At 34.1% G+C, this 26,938-nt stretch overlaps 1 protein-coding gene across 10 annotated transcripts in view; it reads left to right on the top strand.

Annotated features, from left to right (window-relative positions):
* LOC128888513 (rho GTPase-activating protein 32) overlaps nucleotides 1-26,938 on the top strand; it is a 234,728-nt gene that overhangs the window by 170,657 nt on the left and 37,133 nt on the right. Inside the window, exons 1-2 of one of the 10 annotated variants that reach the window (XM_054145425.1) lie at nucleotides 16,909-16,963; nucleotides 17,485-17,713. The exons of 8 other annotated variants lie outside the window; for them this stretch is intronic. In XM_054145425.1, coding sequence (XP_054001400.1) covers nucleotides 17,660-17,713 — 54 coding nt within the window. In that variant the 5' untranslated portion in view covers nucleotides 16,909-16,963; nucleotides 17,485-17,659. One more of the 10 variants, XM_054145426.1, reaches the window with a different exon arrangement.

The following is a 26,938-nucleotide window of genomic DNA, read 5'->3' as shown; positions in this document are numbered from 1 at the left end:
TACCCCCCATTTCCGGCTCCTCCCCGACTTTTGGGACACCCTGTATAATTTCATCTTTTATATTATTTTTATTTTTAAATTACTTAAATCTGAATAATAAAAATATATTAATTAATATATTTATAAATAAAATTAATAAATTTATCTATTTAATTTTAGTAGTAATTTACAGAAATTTACCACCAATATTTACATTTATAATAAAATGATCAATCCTAGAAAATTTAATTAACTTTAACCCAACAATAATAATTTTAATAATATTAATTATAATCTCTAGATTAATTATAACATGAAATTATTTAAATTTAAATAATTTAAACTATTATTTAAACAACTCAAGGTTAAATTTTAAAATAAGTATAAAAAATAATTATTTACTTATCAACACCTTTTTAATAATTATATTCTTTTTACTATTCTCATTTTTAATATATTAATATCTAATTTTTAATATAGAAAATATATCTCTTTAAATTTGGGTTCTTCGTATGATTTTTAACATTAAAACTACCAAGCTGGTCGGTGGGTGACAGAAATTAATACATAAATTCGTTTACCAACTTCAGTAATCGATTACAAAAGGGGTTCTATTTTAATTATGCTAATCAATGAACAAATTTAATAAAGATATCAAGAAAGTGTTTAAAACAAAAGCTAAGGAAGATATTAGACAATATACTTGTCTTTTTACGACATTTGTTAAAAACAATGTGAAACGTAAAACGACCTTATATTAATGAACATAAATATAAGGTTGTAAAGAGGCACATAAATTAATAAATTCATTTGTCAACCTTAGTAGTCGATTATGAAAGGGGTTTTATCTCAATTAATAGAAACAATGATTGACATTGTTAAAGATATCACAGAAGTGTTTAAAATGAATGTCGAGGAAGATGTTTGGCAATATACTTATGTTTTTACGTCGTGTTCGTAGAATCTATAATGTTGCGTGTCTATGTATTAGGTTTCCAACAGATTAGAAGAGTAATTGAGAATGACAGTAATTGTAGAAGAATAACAGTGTTAGTTACTAAACTTCATATATTTGCATATACGTCGCTATGTAAACCTAGCACCCAACTTTCAAGAAATTAACTTTTTTTTTTACGAAAAATGATAGTATTTTAAGGTTTTTTTTTATAAATAAAACGCACTTCAATTGTTTTCCTCTTAGGCACAAACTCAATATATTTTTATTAATGACTCACTAGTACTAGATAATCGCAATAAATTTTACTCGACACACGCCCATTCGCAATCGCACACCGTTCTTCTTCCGAAGTCTCTCGAAATCTTTCTCTTCTTTTCCTCTCCCGCTGCTCCTATTTATGAGAGAACGCGAGGCTCTCCCACCACGCATATTACCCAAACTTATTACCTTTGTATCTATTCCTTATACAGTCGTTTACAGTATTTCGTTTGTAGTTGATTGTAGTAACTAGTTTCGTTTGTAGTTCCATCATTTAATAACAAAAAAATATTGAAAAAATAACCAGCACCCGGCATTGAGATATCTCAAATCCTTTTTTTCCACGTGATTCAAAATCGTTTGTAGTGATTTCCGTTTTGTTTGTAGTTGAATGGTTTAAAAGTTCTAAGCAATTGTTTATACGCCTAAGAGGTTATAGTAGAATAGTTTAAATGTTGCAGGCGATTGTTTATACGCATTGGGTAACTTTATTAATTGCTTTTAACTTTTAAACTATTCAACTACAAACGATTCTGAATCACATAGAAAAAACGGATTTGAGATTGTAAGGCAATTAACCAATTCAAACTTTCGTGCTGCGAGCGTAATCAGCACGCGAATACTATCGCTCTCTGGCTAATACAAGAGGAACAGAACAATAGCGATTACAGAGTTACAGACGGATTACGATTACGATTATAAATGTGCGTGTAGTGTTTATTTTATGAAGAATATATCAGTATTGTTCAACCGAACGAATGAAAGAATTTATTAAATACCCCAGAGCTTACAAGATATCACGTTGTGGGGTGCTGGTCACTTATCATATTTTTTTATTTATCATTTACCGTAAAAAAAAGTTAATTATTTAAAAGTCGGGGCCAGGTTTACATAGCCCATATACATAATATCAACGTATTAAACATGTTTGAATTTATCGTTTTATCAGCTACAATGTTATATTATAATAATGAACATTTCGTAATGTTGAAATCTCGGAAAATATAGTCTTGAGATAATCTCTTTATCTATCATAGTACTGTCCCTCTCTAAGCCAAACAATATTTTGCTCTAACAGTTTTCTTTTTGACAAAAAATGTTTATTATTCAATTATTAAATCTTCAAAATGACACTCGTTGACTCTCTAATCATTTATTAAATAATTTTTTTAATGAATTCATACGAACATCTGACAACACCGTCTCTCTAATTGATGCATAAGCGGTACGAATTTTGGTTTTCATATCTTCTTTCGATATAAGATCAGTGGCCATTACTTGATTCCCCGTGTTACGTGCGACGTGCAACGGCGCACGTCTGGAGATTTACCCCTAGCCAATTCTATGTAAAAGGGTTTAGAATATTTGTAGGTAAGGAGCTACTCTAGTCCCATACGGGTCCCATCTATCAAAGTTCCTTTATTTAAATACTATGAGGAGGCTAAGAACGGAATTGTATTGAAAAAGGGAAAGCAAGTGATATAGTTTCAGTTGTAAAAATTGTCATTACTTTATTTATTGTCATGTCTGTTTTTATATAATTGCCATAACAATCTTCAACTATTGCAATTCCATTTCATAAGGAGTTTGGAAACTTAGACCCATCTGTATAGAATACTCTAGTATCATATCTTTTTAAATTATGTTTGTATAGACCAAAGTCTGTAACCCTTTTGGCTGGAATAGTTCCTAATTCAAATATTCTCCCTGTTGAAGTATCAAATATGTTTCCATAGTAGTTTTTATCTTCCTTGTCTAGATGTAATTCATTCCATTTACCTCTTCTTTCTTTCATTTTATCCCTTGGAATGATTTTGTTAAAATATTTCATGCCTAAGTGGAAAATGATCTCTCCTATATTTGGTCTACAGTGTAGACTCTACACTAACACGCAAAACTTAGCGGACAAATTTTTAAACGGTTCAAAAACATGGAAGTTTTCAACCGATTGAAATTAAACTCCGTGAGGAGTAGTTTTGTAGTGTCCTCTGGGCGTGTGTAAAGTTACATGAGCGAGGGTTGATGCGAAGGAGTTAATTCATCTCCCTAAAGGGGAGGGTGTAGAAAAACGCCTCTTTGAAACAGGCCAGGGATGACGGAAAGGGTTGAAAAATTCAAAAAAACCTTTGGGACGACTCTCCTTGATGCCCTCTACAAAATACACCCCTTTGAAATCCCTCTCGAACAAACCCCCCCCCCAAACCCACAACCTCCCACCCCCTCTAAAATCCACAATTTTTGGACGACGGTCTCGATTTTGGACTCAATGCATTCTCTGGACTCTCCTGATCCAGAAAATGCCATCACCCATACCGTGCTCCCCATAGGCGAATTTTTTTTTTGGGGGGGGGGGTGGAACAGCTTGAAAATTTTCAACCCCCTTCGTAAAAAAACACTTCCACGCATCGGAGGGCAATGAAATTCACTATGTTTGTTCTCGGTACGTTAAGGATGAACGCCGAAAAGGTCTCGTTTCGAAAACTGCCCCCGGAGCTGAACGGAGGGGGGGGCAGAGGTAGAGGTGGTCCACCCCCAAGTGTAAGGGTTGGAACGTTGTTTCGTTGCATGGATCACATGTCCAACAGTCCAGGGCATCAGGCTGGCACAGTTTTGATGTCTTTTTCCCGCGTGAATGGCGATAAAATTCGAAAATGTCGTTTTTGGGGGACGACCAACCCCACGATAACGCCGTTCATGGTATCGGATGCGCGAATGCTTTATTAACAGATCCCCCAAAAATCAGATTTTTTCAATCACGCTTTCGTTGTCAAATCGGAGCAGATTTGAAAGAGTAGTAAGTAAGCCGGCATTCAGAAGCGGAGCGAGGGCCTGGACCCGTACGTGATCAGACCAGACCGGACCCCAATTTAACGTAGTTTTAATCGTACTCCATGCAGCGTTTATGAGTTCTTCGTTCGGAATTTTTTCATATGTTAGGATTTGTTTACCTAATGTTAAACTGTCCGTGTACCCTTTCTCTATTTGTTTTATCCAATACCTCAGGGCAAGGATTCTTGCTCTGAATTTAATTCCTATAAGCCCATTTTCTGCATATAACACATTAGTTTGAGTGGTCATTCTATATTCAATCTCTTCGCGGATCGCTGCTGACTCTAGTTTCCTTAACTTTTCTTGTTGAAATTCATTTCCATTCATATTTAGATATATTGGCGCTCCATATTCTATTGTTGAAGAGATTAATGCTTTGGTTATATTTATAGCTTGATCTTGTCTTATACCACTCTGACCGTGACATAGATATTTTATTATGCGAATTCGTTTTTTTCCTTTATCTATTATGTTCTTTATATGGCTTATATAATTTAAATTTTGATCAATAGTTAAACCTAAAAATTTTGCTTCTTTACATGATTTAAAAATGCGATAGCGAAGGCTACGCGCTGAGCGGCCGCGTCAATAATCTTCGATACACGTCGAGTCACTTGTTCGCGTACGAGAGCGGCTACCTAGCGCGTAGCCATCGCTATCGCGGCCGCTCCAACAGTATACGCGCGCTCTGATTGGTCAGTGTTTTCCGTTAATATATCCTCAACGAATCCTCAGACAACAATTTCGCTAAGGAAAAAGTTGTTTCAAATCACCCCCTGAACCACCCTTTTCAAGGACCTCCAACATTTTTGGGACACCCTGTATTAAATAAGGTCGGGCTCAATATAGACCCTTGGGGTACCCCTCTCCTCCAAGGTATCTTATATCTTACCTCATTACTATCCTTAAAAAGTATACAGAGTGAGGCACCTAAGGCCGGCCACCTGAATAACTTGACTGCTATTGGTGATAAGAAAAAATGCATGAGGACAAAATTATTTGGTATCGAGGGGCTGATCATTCGATATTACTAGTTTTTTGATAGGTGGAGGCGTTAAGGAGATATAAAGGTCATCTCTGTTTTTTTAAATGGAACGCTATGTTTTTTGACTCACATTCTGATAGAGTATTTCAGGACGAATACAATGACCTATTGTGAAGGTCATTTGTGGTCTGGGTTAACCCAGTCACGATGGAAAATAATTTACTTTAAGGAAATGGTCAGGCACCGTTGATTTATTTATGTAACAGTACTACAAGACTAATTTAAGTGTTCAAAATGGTGACTTTGAACATTGATACATGCTCTGAAGCGTTGTTTGACAGATACTACGGCATGTTGAATTTTAATGGGGTTTATCGCGGCACAAGCTCTTCTTATACGCTCTTTCATATCTTCTTTGGTTGTTGGTTTTTCATTATACACTTGCTGCTTTAATGTTCCCCACAAAAAGAAGTCCAGTGGTGTTAAATCTGTCCAACGGTCTCCGAATCTCACGTTGAGGAATTGAGTAATTATCCGTGCTGAATGAGCAGGGGATCCATCTTGTTGAAACCGTATAGTTTGCTGTATGTAAAGCGGAACATCTCCCAGCAGGTGTGGCAAAATTTCTGTTAAAATGTCTTTTATATCTCAAAGTGTTTAATGTGCCATCGATAAAATAAAGACCAATTATTTGACTGTTAAGAAGTCCGCACCAAACGTTTACAGACCAAGGTTTTTGTTTATCCACTTCTCGCAGCCACCGTGGATTTTCTATTGACCAGTCTTGCATATTATGGCGATTGACTTAACCACAGTTTGTAAATGTGGCTTCGTGCGTAAACAAAACCTTATTGAAAAACGACTCATCACTCTGTAATTTCTGCAGACCCCATTCACAAAAATTTACACGGTTTTGAAAATCATTTCCATGTAATTCTTGGTGAAGTGAAACATGAAAAGCGTGAAATTTATTTAAATGTAATATTCATAAAACATTTCGTTGACTAATGCCACTTTTACGTGCTAGCTGCCTTGTACTAGCATGGGGATGTTGTGTTACGGCTGCTAAAATATTCACTGTATTTCGATTATCAGTTGCTGTTTTGCATTTTCTTCGTATTTTGTTATCTATACTTCCAGTTTCTTGAAAACATTTAATAACATTCGCAAACGCAGATCGTGAAGGTGTGATACGTTCAGAAAACTGTGCAGCATACAAACGGACTGCATCTCTTACAATTTTGCGACATTCCCCATAAACAAAAACCATATCTACTTTCTCCGCTTTTGAATAACGCATTTCGGAAACTTGAGATACACTTTGCTCGGTGGAGATTCTCATAAACGACTAATTATAGTATGTACAGATGAAACGTACAGCGTGATTGAATGTTTATTTCCATTCAACGACCCATAACAAGGGATTACGAGACAAAAATGAAGTAATATCAACAACCAGAGTCGGCAAGGAAGTGTTCGACCATTTCCTCAAAGAGAATTATTTTCCATCGTAACTGGTTTAACCCAGACCACAAATGACCTTCACAATAGGTCATTGTATTCGTCTTGAAATACTCTATCAGAATGTAAGTCAAAAAACATAGCGTTCCATTTAAAAAAACAGAGATGACCTTCATATCTCCTTAACGCCTCCACCTATCAAAAAACTAGTAACATCGGATGATCAGCCCCTCGATACCAAATAATTTTGTCCCCATGCATTTTTTCCTATTACCAATAGCAGTCAAGTTATTCAGGTGGCCGGCCTTAGGTGCCTCACCTTGTATATCTGTTTTCCAACCAAGCAGCAATCCATTTAGTTATATTTGATGGACATTTCTTCTTTATTAGTATTTCAATTAGAGTATGTAAGTTCATATTGTCGTATGCTCCTTGAATATCTATAAAAAACACTAACGTGGTATCACCATTCCCAAGATTTTCTTAAATCTCTGCATTAATCCAATACAGATTATCCATTGTGGATCTATCTTTCCTAAACCCGGACTGAGTTTTATCTAATATGGAGTACGATTCAACCCATAATTGTAGTCTTGTGTTTATTACCTTTTCTGCAATTTTTTCTGAGCAAGATATTGGTGTAATATGGCTAAGTGCCCTTTTTCCTAGTTTTTCAATTAAGCATAAAACTCCAATTCTCCAATCAAAGGGTATATCTTGGTATTCCCAGCTCCTCTTAATTATATCCATTAGGATTTCTTTCATGAATAATGTCAGTTCTGCTATTATTCTATAATCAATGTTATCCTTGCTTGGAGATGATTGTTTGTTTTTATTATATATGATATGTTGAATAATTTCTGTATCATTTATATGTCGATTAAATTGACTATTGATTTTATGTTTCTATTAATTTCTTCCCTTACCTCATCATAATTTATTGATTGTTCTTTTAAATTAATATCCTCTATTCTTTTAATTTCCTCTCTTTCTAATAATACCCTAGTTCGGTTTTCTAACAACTTTTTATCCTTAACAAAATGTTCCTTTATAAATCTAATCTTATTCCATACTTTCCCCATATCTGATTCTCTAGTTATATAGAACCAGTTATATCTTCAGTTAACGTTCTCCAGTAATATTCTTTCTTTCTTCTTTAGATTCTTTCATTGAGCTTTATATCCTACCATAATGTTATAATCTACTACAGAACCGGAATTCCATAAATCCTTCGTACTTTGTTTCCACTTGAACTAAGCGACACTCTTTATCCCACCATTTATTATTCTTTTTCTTATTAATTTCTATCTTTTCCTTTTTATTCTGGCTTCCTGATGTTTCTATTTCATTTGACACTTCCATTTGAGATTTGTGTTTAGATATTTGCTTATTAAAACTACTAGTTCTGTTCCAATTCCTCCTGTTATTTATATACCTAGAAACATTGTTTACATTTTTATTAAGTCCTATTAAAGTTTCTTGTATTATATTTTTCCATATATTATATGCGTTATTAATGTCTGATGAATTAATAACATTTTGAATTATACCTTCTTTTATTTCATAGAGGATTTCTCTAAATTTTTTCCAATGAACTGTTTGTCTATTATATCCTATAAAAAACTTCAAAAAGGTAAAAAAATTACGCCAAGTACATGAAAAAGTGGAGGACATAAGGAGTAATCACAAAAAAATAGAAGATCCCCATAAAAAACCACAAGAAAGTGGAAAAAGAAATGAAATCGAAATGAGCTGCCAGTACACGAAGGTGCTTTCCAGCACAGTGCAATGGCGACACAGGGTAACACAATGAAAAATTCGATGCTTTCCAACTGTGCGCAGCTAAAATTCTGTGTTCAACAGTGCGAACGTTTAGATCCTAATGACAATTCATGTAGAGTGACTGCTCCGCACTTTGGCGGTGAAGTGAAGAAGCTTAATATAGAGTATCATCCACAAACTGAAACTGTTTAGAAAGCCTAGATTTCCGCGGCCTGGAAGTCAAATGCTTGGGGTGGCCAGGCAAGGCATTCTTATGTCATCAATACCCATACTTTCTCTCTCATAGACTTTCAGGTAATTTGTCAATTTAAATCTCTGTCAATATTATGAGTACACTTTCATTATTTTGCGTTTTAAAATAATTCTTATTCATCGACACCTTAACCTTGCCTGGCCACGCCAAGCATTTGATTTCCAGGCCGCGGAAATCTAGGCAAATTTCTAAACAGTCTCAGTTTGTGGATGATACGCTATATTTAGCTTCTTCAAAGTGCGGAGCAGTCACTCTACATGAATTGTCATTAGGATCTAAACGTTCGCACTGTTGAACACAGCATTTTAGCTGCGCACAGTTGGAAAGCATCGAATTTTTCATTGTGTTACCCTGTGTCGCCATTGCACTGTGCTGGAAAGCACCTTCATGTACTAGCAGCTCATTTCGATTTCACTTCTTTTTCCACTTTCTTGTAGTTTTTTATGGGGATCTTCTATTTTTTTGTGATTACTCCTTATGTCCTCCACTTTTTCATGTACTTGGCGTAATTTTTTTACCTTTTTGAAGTTTTTTATAGGATCTCATTTCTTTTTACAAATCATTTATTATATAGAATCTATTTTAAATTTATAAAAATAAAATTGATATTTTTGTAAACTCTACATAAGAAGTCTAAATTATTATTTGTTTTTTTAATTGGATAGAGTAAAATAAAGGGAGAGGGTATAACAAAAGCGAATATATATATTCATATAATTATTAATTATTAATATATAATTTATTAATTATAAACACTTATTCGTTCAATTTATAAATAATTATATATACCTACAATTTTTTTTTACCTACATAAACTCAGTATATTTAAAACAGCGTTTTCTAGTTTTACCTCCTTAATCCAATCCGTAAGTTTGTCAAAGTCTTCTTCTGATATGTTTTTATTTTCTTCCTCTGCTGTTTCTCTTTTTTTTTTATGTGTATTTTTCTTTTTTTGGTTATGATATCGTTCGTCCTGACTTCTTTCATAATTACTGTTTCTGTAATTGTTCTCATTCCTATGATTTTCATCTTGTTGTAACGGCGTAAATCTGTTGCTCGTATATATCTTTTCATTTTCTCTTCTTCCTAGATTATATACTTGTCTGTTGTGTTCTCTTTTCCTTCAAACTGATTCTTTTATCGAAAAAGGTTTATCCTCCCAATACTCTACTTTCCATTTTGGTTTCCCCGGCGATTTCAATTGAGGAAAGTCTTTTGTGTTATAGTGAAATGTTGGTTTACAACATTCATCCTTCATAGTTCATATAGTCTCCAATCGGTATATTCAGTTCTTTTTTTGCCTCTAGTCTAGCTCCTTGGAACGATAGATTCCTGAACGCCATAAATTTGTTCGTTGTGAGTTCCAACTGAGCATAAATACATTTACGATTTAAGGCACTATGGTTCCCTTCACAGTTAATACATCTTGACTTTTCTATACAATTGCCATGGAAATCGGCAGTTAAAGCACCTTTTATTGTCACTTTTACACCATTTCTTAATATGTCCGAATCCGAGGCACGAATAGCATTGTTTTATATTACGAAGGATCTACATCCAGTGAGACATGACCGTCATAGATCATCAATTTAGTTGGCAGATTACATCCTTGAAATCTCACTAAGATCAAATTAGACTCTATCCACTCATATCCATTATCCGTTCTGGTTCTTTTCTTCAATCGTTCTAATGCGTTGATACTTTGCCCAGGAAGAAGTTCTTCATTTAATTCTTTGAGCGAATAACTCCAATCTTTTACCACGCCAAGTTGTTCTTCTGCCCTTTTTGGAACTATTAATGTAAATTTTTTATGTATGAGCAGTCCGTGTTTAATTTCTTAAAAAATTCCCATGTTTTGTACAATTTAAAATTGGTCGGTAAATGAAATTGCATAATCATCGACAATGAAAGTGGTGTAAATCCAATTGGCAGAGGTAGGTAGCTTAGCAGATGGTTGACGATCAGTAGCCTGTTATTTAAAATATTTTTGTATTACGTGTCATATTACAGATAAGAAAAAACACTAATGGAGAACAGGTAAATTGGTTGCAAATATGTTGGATGAGGTTTCTCAGCAGTGCACCATACACTATTTTATATAAAACATCGATGAAGGACAACGAAATTGAAAATTATAAATGTATTACCTACAGGTCCTCGAAGATCGCTAAAATTTGAAAAAATCGCCCTGGCGCCTTTGTACTAAGATGCCAGGCCTATTACTTATTAAAAATATAAAGGCATCAAGCAGTTACTACCTTATATACCTCCGATGTATCATGCATATTTCGAAACACTGCCACATGCAGAGAATAAGTAAATACTATCAATATCCTGTAATTTTAACAATGTAATTAGCGTCTAAAATTAAAAATACTACTTTTATTTTATGTCATGTCATTCTTTGTAAACAAAATTGGATTAATATGAAGTATATTTCAAGTGATATTTCATTTTTCAAAATTGAAATCAAACGATTTTTACAATTGTCTAATTTTGAAAGTGGTGTAAGTCCATTTGCAGCCCGTAAGTATACATCAGTTTAGTAAAATACGCCTAAAACAAATTTATATAACCAAATTATATATTGATAAAACAGTAGAAACAATGCCAGACTTCATATAATTTGCCTAAATTTATTAATTAACAGATATGTTAACTTTTAATTTTCTCGAATCAAAAGAAAATGGACTTACATCGCTTTCAAAATAAACGGTCCATATATACATTTCAGTGTCCACGAAGTTGAGATTTTTAGGATGTGCATATACAGTCAGTGTAAGAAGTATTCGTACAGCAGTAATATTAAAATAAATGGTTTCTGTACGAATACTTATTACACTGACTGTACATTAATTGTACTGGAAATCAGATCGCGAACTTGGAAGATTACTATCAATAACAAAATGATAAGTAAATATTTCTAATTAAAAACAAAATTATAAACGATTAAATACAAAAACACAGAATTAATTTCCACTCCTAACGAATGCATAAAAAGAAAAGTATACAGGGAGCCTAGAACCCGTTCGATTGTGTCGCTCTTGATTTCGTATCGGAGTCCCAATTTTCGTATCCCGAATCCCTGTTTGCCTCTGGCTTTCGCCCTAGTTTCATCCCCCAAGGTTGCCATTATTATTGCTTGATTGGATGTGTTACTTGAACGGCCTACTTTTTGTTGGAAACTATTATTTCCAGCAGGCTTTATTGTACTGACGCTTCAAAAGGCGGAAGACAGTTGCCTTTTAGCATTAACGACACAATGTACGTCCATTTTCTTTGTCCGTTTCTTCCTTGCCCTACGTACCAGGGAATATATTTTTCGTTTCTGTCATAATTATAGCTTTAAACAGTTCGTTAAATAGTTAGATTGTTGGTGGAACGGGGGCGGGTATATGGAGAAACTTAGCATCGCTTTATTTGAGAACTCTTAGAAGTGTCTGCTGCTAATTTAGACTTATTGGAAGCATATAATAAATATAAATGCGGGGATGATTCCCTCTCGAGTGTTAGATATTAAAGGAGTGATAAATTTAATAAAGAATATACATATATTTCATGCACGAGCGGCGCGAAGACAAAGACTGGACCACTTGCAGTACCTCTCGTTGCATTTGTAGTAGTGTGGACGACCTGCGTACGCAGAGGGGTAGTTTTGTGGGTCACAACCCGCCCTTGCCATGACCTTTGACCGGCATATACAGGGTGGTCCGCGCAATTGTTTCAAGTCTTAACTCCGTTATTATTGCATGTACAAAAAAATGCCAAAGGAGGAAAGATAAATGGTTCGAAGAGCACTCCATCTATAGGCCTTTAAATTTTTTTTAAGTGAAGCAGTGCGTATGCAATTAACAATTGCATCATTTCTTTAAATAGAGATGCATATTTTTTTACACAGATCGATTCTTCTGTTCATTCTACGTAAAAAATGATTAGGGTACCATCGCAAAAAAATTATTAGTTCTCGAGATATTTTCAAAAAATGTCTTTACTGAAGAAGATGCTCTAACGCTTCTCCATTACATTCTAAACATTTCTGATAACGTTTTTTTATTGTTTGCATAACTGCGTTTAAATTATCTGCATCACACAACACAAAAGTGTCGTACATATCTCGTTTCTCACTGTTAGTAAAATACATTTTCTTGTATTTAGTGAAATACAGTTACACTTTTCCAAAATCTTAGTTTTCGTACTCGAGTTACGATACGTGAACTACTACTGAATGATGAAATGCTTACTCGTACAAATCAGTGTCTGTTATGATAACAATGTCGAAAGGGTGTTTACCTTTACAAGCGTGTTTACTCTACTAGTCATAAAGCGTTTGAGCATCTTCTTCAATAAAGCCATTTTTTGAAAATATCTCGAGATCTAATAATTTTGTTGCCATGGTACCCTACTCATTTCTTACGTAGAATGAACAGAAGAATCGACCTGTGTAAAAAAATATGCATCTCTATTTAAAAAAATGCTGCAATTGTTAATTGCATACGCACTGCTGCGTCTAAAAAAAATTTAAAGGCCTATAGATGGAGTGCTCTTCGAACCATTTATCTTTCCTCCTTTGGCATTTTCTCGTAAATGCAATAATAACGGAGTTATGACTTGAAACAATTACGTGTATTACCCTGTATAATCTTTTTATGAGTGTTTCAAATGAGCTGACATTTTCTAGCCTGAAACTATTTAAAGAATGTAAGAAGTACTGTTATTGTATAATTCTTTTTAAGTATTTTTAGAAAAGTATTGCAATTTCTACAAAAGCATGAAACGAGCTTACCAAAACACTAAGAAGCATTCAAATGAAACTTTGAAATATAAAATTAAACAAAGTGTACGAGTATAGTTCGCTTGATTATAAATTTTTACAAGAATTTTTCAATAATTCTTTTCTTGTATTATCAGTAATTTTCTTTAATTAATTAGAATGATGTCTGATAAGTAGATTGCAGATTTTGTGCATGTTGAATATTTCGGCAAATAAAACTCTTAGGTTTTATGTCCTCCACAAAGGCAATATATTTAAAAAACAGAAAGTAATTTAAAGACGGTTGAGTTCGGCAGAATTATCGATCAGAAGGTCTCGAACAAAGGCAAAGTGAAACCTTCAAATTGTACTAGTTTATTCTTGCTAAACTCTAACAATGTTATTTATGATATAAACTAATATAATAATCGCATGCTAAACATAATAAAAAGGTATGTGGACTTGTGCAAAATGAAATAACAATATTATAATAATAACGTATGTTTTCTGTATTATTGTACGTTATAAATGCGTAAAATCTGCAATCAACTGCTAAAGTTTTCAGTCATGTATAAATTATAAATTGTAATACAGAGTTTAAATGGGACAGGCACGATTAAGAAACAAAGAGCGTTTGATTCAAGTCACGTTCATTATGCAGTGGCGTTTCTGCGCTGAATCTAACGAACTTAACATCATTCTCGGTTATATAGAATAGAATATGCGGAGCTTCCAAGAAAACGTATTCCAATGCGGTGTGTTCGTTGATGACTTCAACGTAGAAATTAATAGAATAGTAGATCCACAGGGTCAACTGTTCGTAACTCCTGGCGCCGGTGTATCATTCGAACTCGATTAAATAAAACTAGACCTAGACTAACATAAACTCAACTACCGAGAGTCGTTGTTATCTCATAAGTTGTGTGTTTGAATGCTCGTCATTAAAATGCATGATTTTTGAAGGTAACTGTTGGATTTTAGAATGGGTTTGAATAAACCTTACTTCAATTTTATGTTAAAAGATATTCATTATTATATTTGGTTTTCAATAATTTAAGTAAAAGTAATACAATAAAGAAAATAATAAATTTAATACAAGTGCTCTCTACATTCTCTCATACTGATATCAAACGATACTTGTTAGTCTCTCAGATACCAACCACATTCACACACTACATCCTGTATAGTACTGCCTTCACCTATCATACATTAGTTCTAATTATGATTGGCGTCAAAATCAAATTTAAATTGCCTTATTCTAACAGTAACAAAACAAATCAGGTGACGGACTTGATTTTGACATTTACATATCCTGTACTGTATTCTTCATCTCTGGATTAGCTACTTACATATTGAATCAAGTAGTTTTTCGATGATTCCGGATACTTTTGTAGTTTGGATTCCTTTAAGTTGGATGATAAATAGATTAATATGATTTTAGGATCAAGGAACCTTGCACAGTATGTGCAACATTTATTGGGAATGGCTGTTGTATTATTCTTAAGAAGAAAACATTAACAAGATATTAACATTTAATTCTTACTTAATGAGAATTAATAAGAATTAAGCAAAAATTCAACGTTTATTTATATTTATTTTTATAGTAATTATTATTTACATTATTATAAATATGTACATTAACTATATTCAGTGAGTCTCATATGTATTCGTAATTTCTATATCTATTGAAAAAATTATCTAAATTGTATAATAAGTTTGATGTTTCCAAATAAATTTTTCATTATAATACAAAGACGTGAAAAGTTTATTCATATACATATTTATAATGAATTTACTTGTGCTCTGTTTGGTCGGGGTTTTCTGTTAAAAAAACTCCTTAACGAAACCTTGGACAACATTTTCCCTAAAGAAAAAGTTATTTCAAATCACACCCCGAACCACCCCTTTCAAGGATCTCCAACATTTTTGGGACACCCTGTATAATACAATTAGTAAAAAAATGTGTAAAGAAACCAACGAGACTCGTACACTTTGTTTAATTTTATTTTTCACACTTTCATTTGAATTCTTCTTGTTGTTTTGGTAAACTCGTTCCATACTGGTGCAGAAATTGAAATACATTTCTAAAAAGTTTTAAAAATATGTTACACTAACAGTAATTCTTATATTCTTTAATACCTTGTCTGCCCGACTATTACTTGTGAAAAAATAGAATATGTATATAAAATCATGAAAGACACTTAAGATTTGACTTCCTTAATGTAGTTTCTATATGCATATGAAATAAATTGTAAAAATGATCAAACATACCTTAAAACGTACTTAAAATATTCTGAAAGTTATAGAAATATTACATAAATTATTCTCTGTAAAAAGTAATATCATTGGTAAAGGTGAGTTCAAGGATCTAGATTATTGTAAATTACACCAGATGTATATTAGTGTAAAGTACACTTCACAGTCAAATTTTAAACAAAATATACATAAATAGCAAATAATCCCGGTTCGTTGCACAAGAAATCGGACACTAATTGTAAATGAAGTAGCACCTCAAATTTTGTGCACATTTGAATATATTGCAGTTTTTATTTATACGATACTTAAACATATCTTAGAGGATTTTCCAAAATTGCAAAAATTATGGAATTTCTGGTGTTCGAAATATAGTTTCTTTTTTCATTTATTTCTTTAAAAAAAAATATAGCTCTTGAACTAATAGTCAGACGAGAATGGGCCTTTGGGCACAAAAGATAATGTAGTACTGACTAAAAATTATTTCGATTACAAGAAACTGTTTTTACCATTTGTTTAAACAAGTGCTTAATCTTAATAGCGTGGATGGCTTTAAAAATTGAAAAAAAAAATTGAGGATATAGTCTCCTGCATTTCGAATGATTCTTTAATGCACTTTAATGCTCTTAAGCTGGCAGGACCAAATCAGCAGAATCATATCGGACTTAGTGGAATATTTAGCACTTATTGTGTACTAATTTGTATCACCAACAATAATTTTGTACCTCGTACCGTATTCGAAAAAATCGTGCCGCTGCTAGCTTAATATTAAGCAAGCGGTTGAAAATGTTAAAAATTAATATAAATGAAAAAATCAAAGCGGATACATTCTGTACTGAATTTGTACTAATTTGTACCATCAAAAGAAATGTTATACCTGTTACCGTTTTCAAAAAAATTGTAATATTAATATTAAGCTAGCAGCGGCACGATTTTTTCGAAAACAGCGCGAGGTACAAAATGATTGTTGGTGGTACAAATTAGTACAAAATAAGTACTAAATATTCCACTAAGTCCGATATGATTCTGCTGATTTGGTCCTTCCAGCTTAAGAGAGGTTTGAGAATGTTAGGGGTGAGTCCAAAGGTGGTGCGCGCCTTCCAAACGGTTGATGCGTCGTCTTCGGAGGATCCTAGGCATCTAGGAGCGGAGCGAAGCAAAGAGGCTGGTTGGCTGGTGACTCCGTGACCCAGTTTCCCCCGACCTGACGCCGATAAACGTGGATTTCGTACGCGAACATAGAATCATGGCGGCTCGCCGCGTCGCGGCACCCTTGTCGTCATCCTCGTCGTTCGTCCGCAGTCGGAGACGTCATCGACGAGTCCTTCTCCAGCTCGGTCGCTCGCGTCGTTAGCTCGCGTCCCGACACCGACGTCGACGTTCACGCTCATTCTGCCTCGCGACGCTATGCGTCGCGTCCTCGGCAGCTGTGCCAGCTGCTCCAGCCGTTTCGAGGTAGTTCTTGCTGACGATACTTCTCCCTCGTTCACCTCTCCGTAGATAGGCAACATTTATAGATGACGAATGAACCAATACATTTGCTAATTGTTTATTCGCGACGTTCATTCGAAGGAGCAGTGATAATTCGGATAAATTAAATTGTTTCGATCTACTATATTCGAGTGTGTATGTAACGACTTCGGAATTTAGTGGAATTTTCATTTATTGTGAAATATTTGGTTTTCTTATTAAAATTAGAATTTTTATTCGACCAGTGATTAATTTTGATTTTGATTTCTTTTATTCGAGATTCAGTTTACCGTGGAATATTTGGAATGTTTATTCCAACAGTGATGAACGTTGGTTTTTCTCTTTAATTTGAGATTCTTCATCGTGAGATATTTCACTTTGTTATCCATATTGGAAGTTTTATTATACCAGTGATTTTAACTTTTTCTTTGTTTAATTCAAGATTTTGATCGCACCTAGAATTTTTATTCGACCAGTGATTGTAGCCTTTGATTTTTGTATTTTAGATTTTGTTCCAAATTAGAATTTTGTCCATCTCAACCCCTGTCCCGTGAGTCATCCCAGTGCTCTAGTTTCTGGATTCTGTTCTCGATGGACCATGGTACGAGATTCGAAGCCGTCGAAGAAACCACTGTGATTTCATGGATAATCGGATAAGCTAGATCTCGGCCAGGCTATCCCATGTGTTTGCGGATGTCGTATCGTTTTATCGAAATTTTCTTTGGGAGTGTTCAGGTAGTGTTTTCAATACTCTATGGTTTAATCTCGTTTTCATCTCTTGTGTTTTGAGATCGTCCCGCGATTGTTCGCATCGAAACCTGTTTGCGATGCTGTGTCTTGTTGCGTTTGGAAGAGAATGTTTCTAGTGCGATGGAACCTCAATTTAACGAAAAGAATACTACGTTAGCCCGCCCCTAAATTGATTATACCATTCGCTGCTTTCCTGGATTAGTTCAAAATTGAATTCTTGAAGACTTTACAAGTGGAGTCATGTATAATAGATATTAAAGTATGCGATGGATCACGGACTAAATGAATCTTCTAAATAAAATAAATGTACAGCTACAAGATTGTTAGTTGAAAAGGATGTATTTAATTCATACATTTCTTAAAGCCTTGAAATATACTACACTCACTTATTTTGCAATTTTTATCCATTTAATATGTGTGTAAATACTTCAAGATCGATTATTTTATGATGTATAATGTATTTTCATACATGTATGTTACATATGCATATACAGTTACGAAACATTACAATTATCTTCTTGAACATATTTCACATTATAAACAGGTTTTCCAACACTAACTCTAAAAAATGATTAACATCAATAATTTCCTAATACATAATTTATAATACATAAAATAATAATTTCTTGATACATTATACATAGACAAATGTTCTAACTGTATGAATGATTAGCCAATAAAAGCTGGCTTCAATCTAAATTTCAAGTCCAGAAAAGTTAAAAAAGATTATACTCTGTCTAAAAACATTTAATTTCTTTTGAATTAAACGACCACTGGCTTCCACATTAAATTAATCTCTCAAGTCGAGGTTCTAACGCATTCCGTATAATTTCGTTTGGAAAGTTAAGGACGCTAGTTGATCTCTACCAGCATTTTCCTGCATTATCATTACTTTATCAATTTTGGTTTGGACTCACCGCGCTGCCCTAGATACGATAGATGCGATCGCGTTTAATGGACTCGTCCTGTGGGATGTCCTAGTCACGTTTCTGCCTCTCGGGTTATCTCGATTCATAGATAATCGAAGAACCAGCGCTATATAACGTTTCTTCATTTATTCTCGCATGCCCTATTATCGTAGCTAAGGTTTCTCAAAGAGCCACCTATTGTCCAATGTTTACTTTTCTGAATTTAAGCAAGTGTAGTCTTTGTTCATCCAGTTTTTAATGGAGTTTCCTTAGGAAGCCATTGGAGTAGAAATAATTATCTTCCCTAATCGTCGAATCGATTACATGTATATTTATTAGGTCTTGTGATGGTTCGTTTGAGTTTATTTACTCGATAACGAAGCTGCTAGAATTCCAGATTGCGTTTACGTAGTACATTATTATAGAAGAACAGTTTTTATTGTAATAGGTATAGGTTTTCAAGGAAAGGTTCTCAAGGTTGACACGTTGACTTTTTAATTAGATTTTGCACAGTGGTAGATGATAAAGGACTAAGGCTAATGGTATATATTATTATTTTGATGGTAGATTGTGGATTTTATGCATTTATGATATAAAGCACGATATTACAAATATATGCTATGAAATATTAATATGGCTACATTAATTGATAGAATATATTCCACATCTATTGTGTATATTTTCTGTTTTTAGATACACATGATGTAAATTGTTCTTATATAATATTAGTATATTTCTCCAGATAAACAGTAGTCATTCTTTCAATGTTGTATATCTTATAAATAGACTGAGAAGTTTAGGTATTTATAGGACACAGTAATACGACAAACATAGAAGATATCCACAATACATATGGAATAGATTCTGTTAATTAATGTAGCAGTATTAAGTTTGTCTTGCATAGATGCCTACATCTTTTGGTTACGTTTAGTATTTGTTTCTTGTATTCGTATGAATCATAAATGCATAAAACACGTAGTGTACTTAGACTTTTATAAACTATAAAACGTTTGCCCTCAAAAACTATATACTATCAGCTATTACTATCACTTTTTTATCATCTTTCACTGTGGAAGAGTTAATGAAAAATTTACTTCACGCTTGAGAACCTTTTCTTGTTAATTTATAGTAATGTATTATAAATGCTAGTTAGTTTTATAAACTGCAACCTAAAAGTATAACATTCCATCGCATTTTGCAACGTTAGAAATTCTTTGCTGGAACTTCGCGCTTTCCAATTTCGTCACTAACGCTAAACGTATGAAATTTTCAGTAGATCGCCACCAGATAAACTTCCCAGCCTCGGTTTGCATGGCTTCTAGCAAATTAAATTCGGTGAGGGTTTTTTGTACTATTTTAAAACGAATTTTCGCGCTGCCATTGGTCGAGACGAATTAATCGGTGACCTAGTAAGATTTCCAACCATCGATCCCAACCCCTTCCACCATTTTCATCTTGAACTATTTTCGGATGTTTTTTATTTACATTTTTCTGCGCTCTGTATTATGTTACATACCGATATTCCCAGTCTAAATTCATGTAACGTGACGGACCATTGGTATGGAGACATCTAATGTTTATTGTTTATTGTTTAATAAAAGAGTGTACTCACCATCCCCTATATGCAATTTCTTTCACGTACAATTCAACAGATTTATTAAAAATCAATATAGCTTTAATATTGTTTTCTTCATTAACTTCCAAATATGTAACGTACGAAATCAAGTGATTATTACTAGACTGTGGATGTTTATGCATTTATAGCAAATAAAAATATTGGAATATGTATGACAATATAAACAAATACAGAAATATGTATGAAATACCAACAATAGTATATAATTTTTAGCATTTAGAATATAAAACATACCTTCTCGTACTTCTTTTTCTATTCAAATCTTAATTCTTTATATAAATCAATAAAAATATGAATTTTCATAAACATCCGCAGTCTGATTATTACAAATTATATGTGATTATTATTAGACTATGGATATTTATGCACAATCATCTTTTGCAGTTACAGAAAAAGAAATTAAATTTAAATGAAAATACATGTTATTTTGTAAGCAGTATAATATATAGTTTATTGTTGATATTTTATATAAATTTGCATTTAATATATTCTTAGAGATTTACCCATACTTGCATGTATTATAAATGCATAAACATTCGCAGTCTATGTATCCATTTATTTATTTATTTTTTTATTTAAAACCTCTATGTAGAGATTATTTTGCTATCTACATTGCTGTCTGTATTTTGCAGTCTAATTATAATACAATTTACACTAAATAATTCATAAAGGTCGTCACTTCAAAATACAGGAAATAAGAAATACGTTGAGAAGAATTTTGTCTAAAATTATTTTAACTGAATCTCTTTATTATCTCTAAACGTTCGACAGAATAGATTAAGAATAGATTTTAATATATTTGTTATACTTTGGGGCATGCGACTCCAAGGCCTGATTTTGCAATTTCGGCCTTAAAACTTTATAAACAATAAAAGTACGTTTTGTTTTCTCTTATAGAAGAAATTTGTTTACATATACAGTGTGTGGAATGTATTCGTACATCAATCAATTTTCCAAAATACTTTTGTGTGAAATTGTAGTTTCTTAACTACTTTTTTTATAATCAATGATATTCTACATATTCTCGGAAATCTTTAGAATATAGTTGAAACAACAATTACTAGTTTATATAATTTGCGAAATTAACGAGAAAATACGAAAAATCGGTAGAACTGTAGAAGTAATAAGTATTCGCACGGTTCTTATGACGAACAATTTACAGTAGAATTTGTAACATAAGCACATCAGTTTATTGCTTTGTGGGAATTAAAAAATATTAAATTTCCAATAAAGTACTTTTAAAAATGGCTCTAATAGAGGAATGGAAAAAGATCACACTTCGAATAACATCGACATTTATGATAGTCAATTTAACGTCTAAAAGAGTTGCAGTAATTATAAAACCAAAAGGATATCCCATGAAGTATTAATAATTTATAAATTAATGTAAATTTCGTTTTTTTTTTTAATGAAGTTTTAACAACTTAACACTTGTACGAATACTGCTTTTGTATTTCTATCAATTTATTATTTTTTCTTGTTGATTTCTCACTTATACAAAATACCTAATCTTTTCGTATTGTATCTGTGTCGGCACCCGTACACACAGGTACGCCGCCGGCTATAGTCGGCATCCGTAACGAAAGGGTTAAGAAACAAATTTTTGAAACAAACGCGGTCCACAGCTTCAACGGATTAAGCGATTCTCACGAATCCTCCGCCAGTTGAAAGGAAATTTAATTTTTGGGGCCATCAGGAAGCGATTTTTGTTAAAAACTATATTACACATTTTTTTTCGTTCATTGCAGCAGAAAAAAACAGCAACAAAATTCAGTTTTTCAAACGCATGCCATTGTCTTATCCAGAGGATTTAAAAAAATGAAAAGCGGTAAGGCCCACAAATTTATTCTACTTTAATAAATCGAAATCGGTTTTTGGTTAGGATAAAGTAGCAAGGCTGTGAAGCGCCCCGCGCAGAGCAAACGACGCCGTGCATTTATTTATTTGATCTGAGCTAGAACCGCCATTTTGGATTCTTTTTTCAGAATAAATTGAAATTTAACTTGCAACTATACAAGAATATATTACTTTGAAACCCATATCTAATAAGTATTTATTTTATATATAATGATATAGGACTCTCAGTTAGGTTAGGTTTTGTTGAATAACTGCAAAATGAGTTTCTCTGTGGAAAGAGATTTTTTTATTTTATTAATTATGTTACTATATTACATCATTTACAATGGGTTTTTACCTATGGAAAGAGAAATGACATTAAATGTCAATTATTCATTCTTTCACTTTCACTATTCTCTTTTTATCTTTTCTACATTCTTTTCTCCCTCTGGTGTTCTAATTCCGAAACTGTTGCGCCGTAAGTGCGCGAGGTTACTTTGAAAGAAGTACACCGTACTTTCTTTACATATATTTAAACAAAATTCCAGAATTTCACATATGTTTCATGGATCTCGACGGTAACTTCCCCTTAAAACCTTTATACCAAACTATATTACATATAAAACACTTTATGTAAATAGACAAAATACAAAAATTGTAATAAATGTGCAGCCAGGAAGAACCTCGAACATCCGATTTTCGCGTGCCATTGCTCACTGCTTAAAATAATGACAACGTATTAACCAGTTTATTTAATGTTTAATACACTGTGTATCTCCACGAACATCATTGGCACAGATGTTGGAACAGCTGTCTCCTTAGTTTCGTTGCGGATAGCATAGACATAAGATGGGCCAATGTCGGCAGTTTCTCTGCTACGTCCTCTTCTTGCAACTTACGATGGCGTAGCGCGACATGCGCGATACCACAGTATAAGTAGAGATGGCGAGAACTGCTACTTTTGAATCATTCGTGATTCAATCATATTCATTCTCAATCACGATGATTTTTCAATCACAGTGATTCGTGATTCTTCATGATCGCTTCTGATTGGTGGAGAACATTCTATTCACTTTTCACGAATTATGTTGTTCTTAGATTATATATATATCATAATATGGTCTAAGAGCAATGTTAATATAATTTTAATACAATTTACATTTGACTCATTTCTAGTTTATTGAATTTCCGCTAAGGGGAGACAGTGAGACACCGCTTCTGAAACGCCATCTTCCGGATCACGGTCGTGATCGAAGTTTAATCACGACTGCGATCGTAATTGTGTGATAACCGTGAAAAAATAACTTTTTGGAAAAAATTTAACAGCTTTGAAAAAGGTGCAGTGAGAAGCATGAAATAATTTCTAGTTAATGTATATGAATTCGCACTAGCTCTAGATATAATTGCTTAAAAGTATGGGAAAATGTAGTGAAAAGTGTGAAATAATTTCTATTTAAACTTCATTGTTATTCACCGTCGTTTGATGAATTTGGTTAAATTATTCAATACATCATATTAAATGCAATGCACATTTTTCGGAGACGGCGCATAATGTAAAATTACTGTCTTAGCGAATTATCGAGGACTGTCTGGATTCCAAAAAGATCGATATACGTCAACACGATTCGTCTGTCTCTCTCTCTCTCTCTTCTGTCTCTCTGACAATAATGGCCACCACGGAGAGCGACGTGGTGCGGAGAGACGTAAACGCCTGGAAATTTTGGCATCCAAATTGTTCTCCGAAGATGGGAATACATAGAGCGTCACCGCTGACATACGTCACGTAATCGTCATCGACGCGTGCGAGAAATATGTTACAAAGCTTCGTGCTTCGTCTGTTTCGAACTGCGAGACTTCTTGACTTTCTTGTGATTCACCAGTTTTACATAAAAATCTTTGTTTCCTTTAGACATCGGTATTTGCTTCGTCTGCGAACTGGGAAATTTCTTACGTTAATTCTGTCAACTCGACAAAATTCTGTTCGAGCAAAGATACCGAACAACTACCTACAGACAAAAGTACCAAATTTGGTTTAACTATCTGTCGAAGGAACAAAAAATATGAACTGTAATTATTGCTATTATACGTATTCATATTCATACAGTATTTCCATGGGGAGAGTTTATACATTAGCAGTAATCAATTTTGCCGCCCCTCCCCTCCAAAAAAGCCCCAAATCTACTCAAACTATATTTCTGTGTACATACTATATACATTAACTATTAATTCCTCATAGACAATAAACATGTATACATTGACAGCATTCAATACTGCCGCCTCTATCAAAAGCTAACCCAAACCGGAATTAAAAAGTTTTTACATCTGCGCCGCCTCCGAAAAAGGTGCATTGCATTTAATATAATGTATTGAATAATTTAACCAAATTCATCAAACAACGGTGAATAACAATGAAGTTTAAATAGAAATTATTTCACACTTTTCACTACATTTTCCCATACTTTTAAGCAATTATATCTAGAGCTAGTCCGTATTCATATACATTAACTAGAAATTATTTCATACTTTTCACTGCACCTTTTTCGAAGTCGGTTAAATTTTTTTCCAAAAAATTATTTTATTTCATTCTTTTTAGTGGCAATCTATAACCAATAGGTTTCATGCAATAAGAATAGTTATGAGCAATATACAGGATGACCCAAAAACGTTAGAGGTCCTTGAAGAGGGTGGTTCTGGAGGGTGGGGCGACATGAAACAATTTTTCCTTAGCAAGAATGGTGCAAGAAGTGGTGCGAAGCCTACGCTACCGCAGGCACTCCACCGGCATACTCGCGCTCTGATTGGTCGGAGGTGTCTGTCAATATCTCCTTAACGAAGCCTCGAACAACATTTTCGCTAAGAAAAAATTGTTTTAAATCACCCCCCTCCCCCCCAAAAAAAACACTCCATTCAAGAACATCCAACATTTTTGGGACACCCTGTATTGTTGCAAATGGGATTATCAGGAGTACATGTGAAAGGATTGATTGCGTTTCGTAAATTCCTTATTGAGCTACATCAGAGCATAGCAATTTTGCACCAACAATGGTTTTAAACAGTGGAAGTGTCCATACATTTTTGCCAATGGGAACACCACGAATTCATCTATCATGAAATGCGGAAAATTCCATCTCGATTGGTTAATTCCATGCCGAGTTTCAGCAAAGAAAAGGAATGTTGCAATAGCAATAGTTATAAACAATTAAAAAATTCATAAATTTTTGGAAATGTGATCATCGCGAAAACCTGTACGGCAGCAAAATGTAAGGGATTTCATCGATTTCAGGCCAAACATACGTGAAATAGTACGCTCTTTGCGATAAAAAGTGATATAAAGTGGTAAAAAACAAACTGAGGACAAATGTTTTGTTATGGAACCAAATGGCAAATGCTCTTCCAGATGCAAGAAGTTTCAATTTGATTGGTCCATCTGTCTCGGAGTAAGAAGCAAGACAAAATTTTTTTGTTTTTTAAAAAAAACGGGTAAAAAATGACAAATCACAAAATGTTTCTTTTACGCGACCAACTGGAAGAAATATTCGACAAGATGCAAGAGATTTCACTCCGATTTCTCAAGCCATCTCGACGTAATCGGCAAGCATACCTGAAAATCACGGTTTTTTGCTAAAAAGACGGCTAAAAAATGACAAATTGGAAAAAGTTTTGATAGCAGGATCACTGGGAGAATATGCTCTACAAGATGCAACAGGATTCATTCCGATTGGTCAAGCCATCTTGGCGTAATCGGTGATCAGACATAAAAAAAAAATATATATACAGGGTGTCCCAAAAGTTGGGGATGAGCCGGAAATGGGGGGTAGCTGAGACGATTCTGAACAACAATTTCCTTTGCAAAAATGTCGGATGGGGCTTCGTTAAGGAGATATTAAGCGAAAACCCCGACCAATCAGAGCGCTCGTAGAGCGTTGGAGCGGCCGCGGTAGCGAAGGCTACGCGTTGGCGGCCGCGCTTGTACGCGAACAAGTGACTCGACGTGCTTCGAAAGACATTGACGCTGCCGCCTAGCGCGTAGCCTTCGCTACCGCAGCCGCTCGAACGGACTACGCGCGCTCTGATTGGTCGGGGTTTTCTCTTAATATCTCCTTAACGAAGCCCCATCCGACATTTTTGCAAAGGAAATTGTTGTTCAGAATCGTCTCAGCTACCCCCCATTTCCGGTTCCTCCCCGACTTTTGGGACACCCTGTATATATATGTACATGTCGAATTAAGTAACCTCCTCCTTTTCGAAGTCGGTTAAAAATCACTGTTAGTGATCTTTCACGCCATCCCTAAGTATAAATACAAGCAGTAGCGTCACTTGACAAAAGTAGCGTCCGCAAATGTGCATACCAAGAATATGGCGACGACGCTGTTTCCTATATCATACACTAGATGGTACTAATAGTAACCCACATGTGGGGTAATCACAGATAATGGATCTGTGTTCAGGGCCACTTCTGATAGATTAGCCGGGGAAGGATGGTGTAACTAACAATTCTGCAGTACTCAGGATAACTTTCTTTCACTTTCCTCCTACTCTCTACAAAGGTTCACAAAGCTCTCACAATCCCGAGAGGAAAGCGGAGGCGTGGGGGTAGATCCTTAAGGCGCGTCCCCACAGACACCACGCGCAGCGTCACACGTCGACTCAATTTATTGCGCAACGTCACAGTAATATACTGTGGCAGCGTGGTTACGTGTGGTGTGTTTCATATGATTACTCGGTTTACTTTTATGTTATACTTATAAATTTGTAATATTTTAAACTTTGAATTTGTGTTACTTTGTAATCTGAATATTATTTTTACAATCTATAAAATATATATATATA

This window comes from Hylaeus anthracinus, unplaced genomic scaffold (genome assembly GCF_026225885.1).
Source record: "Hylaeus anthracinus isolate JK02 unplaced genomic scaffold, UHH_iyHylAnth1.0_haploid 11994, whole genome shotgun sequence".
Taxonomy (NCBI): domain Eukaryota; kingdom Metazoa; phylum Arthropoda; class Insecta; order Hymenoptera; family Colletidae; genus Hylaeus; species Hylaeus anthracinus.
This window is presented reverse-complemented; position numbering and strand designations above follow the sequence as displayed.